Source organism: Juglans regia, chromosome 3 (assembly GCF_001411555.2).
Source record: "Juglans regia cultivar Chandler chromosome 3, Walnut 2.0, whole genome shotgun sequence".
Taxonomy (NCBI): domain Eukaryota; kingdom Viridiplantae; phylum Streptophyta; class Magnoliopsida; order Fagales; family Juglandaceae; genus Juglans; species Juglans regia.
Genome location: NC_049903.1, coordinates 11,733,295 through 11,738,500, shown reverse-complemented (window position 1 = coordinate 11,738,500; position 5,206 = coordinate 11,733,295). Strand labels below are relative to the sequence as shown.

Here is a 5,206-nt window from a genome sequence, read left to right as displayed (position 1 = left end):
GAACAATATGAGATGTAAAGAGCCGTACGTTTATATATGGCACCTAACTTTCACTTGTCTCCCCAGCATAGGATCACTCACGTGCATCTTTCTTACAAGATGGTACAAACTATAGTTTGATCAATATATATAATTAAATAGCAGTAGATACCAACCAAACTAATAGGGCATATAAATCATGTGGAAGTAAATCGCACATCATTTTCTCATGCGCATGCACTTAAGTAATGACCTAGATTTAATTTCAATAAATATATACATATAAATAAATGCTTTACCTATTAAATTTTTTTTTTATATAAAATTAAACTTACAAATTATTGCTTGATCGTTGTGTCTCAGATTATAAAATTAATTTTATTATAAACTAAGTTTAAAGTATCACAAGAAATTATGTAAATTTATTTATATATTGTTATGAAATCTTTTAGTAGAAATAGTATTGAATATATATTTATAAGAATGTAATGATCATTGGTGTCTTACAAATTCTAGCTAGCTAGCTAGCTAGGTCTAGCTAGGAAGAGAGACATCAGATATATATATTAGGGAAAAGCGGCCAAAAGTAGTTGTAACTAGCTAGATAGCTAGCTAGGAATTATTTCCAATCAATGAAGATCGACGATGAAAGAGCCAATCCCAATCGAGTATTAATTGATATCTACAACTGTGGCTTACATTTCCACGGAAAGTTGAAGAAAGAGATGAGATACCCATCACCCATCAATTTCGTCCTTTCTTTGTCCGGTGGCCCTCGACAGTGTATCCGATGGGTTTGATCTTCGACCGCAACCAAAAAACCCAAACACAATACTCACTAAAGTCCAAAATCACATAACCCCTTAGCTACCCTCCCACGAGGTACTGCATTAATGGGCCCTTTCTTCAACTTGAATGCAACATATATTAATTGCGGAATTCCTTTCAATCTTTTTTCCCCCCATATATAGATCATGACTTAACGGCGGGGTCCTCCAATTAAATACGATGCTAATATAAAGCGTTTTATATTTAATAGGTAAGCATCGAAATGTTATTGTCATGGCCAATGGATATTATTATATATTGTTACACATGCAATAATTATTCCAAATAAATATTAATTATATAATATATATATATTTCCGATAATTCATATGGGGTGCCTGATATTTATGCAACATGATGAGAATTGTTGCATGCTCTCTCAAAAACATAGGAACCAACCGAATGAAAACACGATCGAATGAGCGAGCTAGAGGCCGGTTGGTTGGTTAATGCGACAGGATCGGCCTATAGTCCACCGTACAAGAAGTCAAGAACCTCGAAGCCATCTTAGGTAGAAGAAGGTTTTGGATATATCTATGTACGTATCATGACATGTAAACGAAGATAAACAAATTTAATGACAACAATATATGCTAATTAGTTAAATAAAAATGTTATATATTATACTGTATTCCATTCTAATGATATAGTATTCTATCGAATTTTTATTTTAAAAAAAGCTAACATAATGTTTAATGAATATTCTAAAATGTTAAGTTGATATAAAGAGATATATTTAATTATTTATATTATATTTCTAACATTATCTCTTACGTGTGGGTCAAACTTATTCTATATAATATAAAGAGTAAATTATATATCTTGAGAGAGAGAGAGAGAGAGAGAGAGAGAGAGAGAGAGAAACAATGCTTAAAGTAATTAATGGATGAGTGAGCCAAGAAAAAGATATATGCATGCGTGCATGTGTGCATGTTAAAAACTAATATCGGATCGAGGTATATAGGAATGGGCTAGGCAGAGAGAAAGGGGACCAAATGAACATGGATGTTGATAGAGAAGAGACCAGTAGTACCTTTTTAAAAAATAAAAAATAAAAGAGCTCATAACGGAGGAGTGAGGGGGATCATAGTTTGTGTGGTGTGTGAGGGTGTGAGTGAGAGTGAGGTAATTGTGGGGGCAAGTAGTGATGATCATGAAGTGACCAAGATTTCGCGGTTTTAAAGAGAGTAGTAGAAAGACGGCCATGTGGGTGGGAGAGTGACTCATGAATCCTCCAATAGGAGGTAGAAACGCGGTGTTAGGACTTCACATTTTCTAAGGAAATATACATATATTATAACTTATAAGAGTTGAGTTGCTCGCTTCCTTCCTCATTTAATTTTCACCCTCGATCCTTTTTGTGACTCTCACTCTGTTTCGACTTCCTATTGGTCCTTCATTATAGGACCCCTCCAATTATATACCCCCAAAACACACTCTCTCTCTCTCTCTCTCTCTCTCTCTCTCTCTCTCTCTCTCTCTCTCTCTCCTGTGTATGGTGGTTGTTTGGGGTGCCCCACGCCAGTATATTTTGGAAACCTCTAATGTCAATCCCCAGTGCCCTTTCCACAAAACTACCACGTGGTCTTCTCTTACATGTCTGAGGTGGACGCCATACCAAAACAAAAACCTTCTCTTTCTCCCCCCCCCCCATCGGCTATTTATAACTTCTTTTCTCTCCCGTTCTCTCCAAAACTCTCTCTTTTCCTCTCCGTCTCTCTCTCCAAAACGAGCCATTGAGAAACTCTCTCGCCTTCACTCTACTGAGAGAGAAAACACCCAAAGCCATGGCTGCTGCTTTATCTCCACCCAGCTCTAGTAGTTGGGCTAAAGCCCAAATACTTCACACATCTTTGTATTCCTCTTCATCACTAGTGGATTTGGGCTTTCCATCAAGGTCCGTCTCCTTGAAGAAGAAGCACAACAGTAGTAGAGTCAGCATTCGCATACACTGCGCTTTAAACTCTCCTTCGGTGCTTCATTTCCCAAAACGGCAGGGGTACCAACACCCTGTAACTACCAAAAAAGACACCACCGTCAAACCCAAAACCAAACAAAGTCCACAGTGGAATTTACTACAAAGAGCTGCGGCCGTGGCCTTGGACATGGCGGAAGGCGCGTTGCTCTCACGCGAGAGCCAACAATCACTTCCGAAAACTGCCGACCCAAGATTTCAGATTGCAGGAAACTTCGCTCCGGTACCTGAACAGCCTGTTCGGCAATCACTTCCGATCACCGGCACAATCCCCGAATGCATTAATGGCGTGTACCTCCGCAACGGAGCCAACCCTCTATTTGAACCCGTTGCTGGCCACCACCTCTTCGACGGTGACGGCATGGTTCATGCCGTCACCATCAGTGGCGGCTCCGTCAGCTACGCATGCCGGTTCACCGAGACGCAAAGACTCGTCCAAGAGCGAGAACTCGGCCGCCCGGTCTTCCCAAAGGCCATAGGTGAGCTCCATGGACACTCTGGTGTCGCGCGCCTTCTTTTATTCTACGCTCGAGGGCTTTTCGGGCTGGTCGACCACAACCAGGGTACCGGAGTCGCCAACGCTGGATTAGTGTACTTCAACGACAGACTGCTCGCCATGTCGGAGGACGATTTGCCATATCAGGTCCGAATCTCTTCCTTGGGTGACCTCGAAAGTGTAGGCCGATACAATTTTGAAAACCAACTTCACTCCACCATGATTGCTCATCCGAAGGTCGACCCTGTTACCAAAGAACTCTTTGCTCTCAGCTACGATGTCATCCAGAAGCCGTATCTCAAGTATTTCAGGTTCTCTCAGGATGGAAAGAAGTCCCCGGACGTTGAAATTCCAGTGCCGGTGCCTACCATGATGCATGACTTCGCAATCACTGAGAATTTCGTGGTGATTCCAGACCAACAAATGGTGTTCAAGCTCCAGGAAATGATTAGAGGTGGCTCTCCCGTGATGTATGACAAGAACAAGAAATCACGGTTCGGAATTCTCTCGAAGAATGCCCGTAATGCCTCGGATATTATATGGGTTGAGTCCCCAGACACCTTTTGCTTTCACTTGTGGAATGCTTGGGAGGAGCCGGAGTCAGATGAGGTGGTGGTGATCGGGTCATGCATGACACCTCCGGATTCCATCTTCAATGAATGCGATGAGAGCTTGAAGAGTGTGCTCTCTGAGATCAGACTCAATTTGAAGACTGGAGAGTCCACCCGCCGACCGATACTTTCGGAATCCGAGCAGGTGAACTTAGAGGTCGGGATGGTGAACCGGAACAAGCTCGGGAGGAAAACAAGGTACGGTTACCTCGCCATTGCTGAACCGTGGCCAAAGGTATCCGGCTTCGCCAAGGTCGATTTTTCAACTGGGGACGTAAAAAAGTATATTTACGGCGATAGAAGATATGGTGGGGAGCCATTTTTCTTGCCAAGAGACCCCAATTCAGAAAAGGAAGATGATGGGTATATTCTTGCTTTTGTACACGACGAGAGGACATGGAAATCCGAGCTCCAGATTGTGAACGCCATGAATTTACAGCTAGAAGCATCAGTAAAGCTACCTTCGAGGGTGCCGTATGGTTTTCATGGCACGTTTATAGAATCAAAGGACTTGAAAAATCAGGCATAGGTATACACACGGGTGGTGGGCGATGACGTTTACTCGTTTGCTTTGTTTTGAATAAGTTTGAGTACAATCCAATTAGGGAGAGGGAGAATTTCACCAGAGGGATGCTTGGAGACTGGTCCCCGGATTCTCCTTCAACATTTAAAACCCTACTCCCATTTTAGTTTTATTAGGTTTTTTTCTTTCGGGACCCAGCTTGTAGCTTTATGCCCTGGTGGTAGATTTCGAGCTCAGCTGGTTTCTGTACTTTTAATTTGCTTTTGGATTCATTTTCTGTACGTGCGTGGTATGGAGATCATCTCTACCTCTTAGATCTTCCTGATCTTCATGTTACTCCCACATGTAAATAATAATTTTGTGCAACATCATGTTTTGTTTATTAGCACGTACTACTTGTGTGGATGTTCTGCCATGAAATTTGAATTTTGCTGCAAATTTTTTACATATTTGTTTTTTTTTTTTGGGGGGGGGATGTTCTTCCAAGTTTCAATTAAGGTATGAATTTGACATATATATTATGAATGTTATGCCAATACTTATACCATATATAGTTACTAATCACATGATGTTCCTCCTGTTGCATGTGTAGAGAAAACACTTTGTCCATTTTGTGGAAAGTAGTACAGTAGTTTTTGTCATTGTCATTCCCACTGCCATTGGATAACCGAGTTGATGAGGCGCCATGGCACAATGAACTCAATAGAAAAATTAACATAAGCTTTTATTGCAGTGAGTTCCTAGCTAGCTAGCTAGCTAGAGCTTTAAGGCAATCAAGGACAAAATCAATGCAT

At 41.2% G+C, this 5,206-nt stretch overlaps 1 protein-coding gene across 1 annotated transcript; it reads left to right on the top strand.

Annotated features, from left to right (window-relative positions):
- Positions 1-2,494: 2,494 nt before the first annotated feature.
- LOC108990951 (9-cis-epoxycarotenoid dioxygenase NCED2, chloroplastic-like) lies at positions 2,495-4,826 on the top strand. The gene has a single exon (XM_018965076.2). It carries the CDS (start codon positions 2,595-2,597, stop codon positions 4,416-4,418), a length of 1,824 nt encoding a protein of 607 aa, XP_018820621.1. The 5' UTR covers positions 2,495-2,594; the 3' UTR covers positions 4,419-4,826.
- Positions 4,827-5,206: the final 380 nt, after the last annotated feature.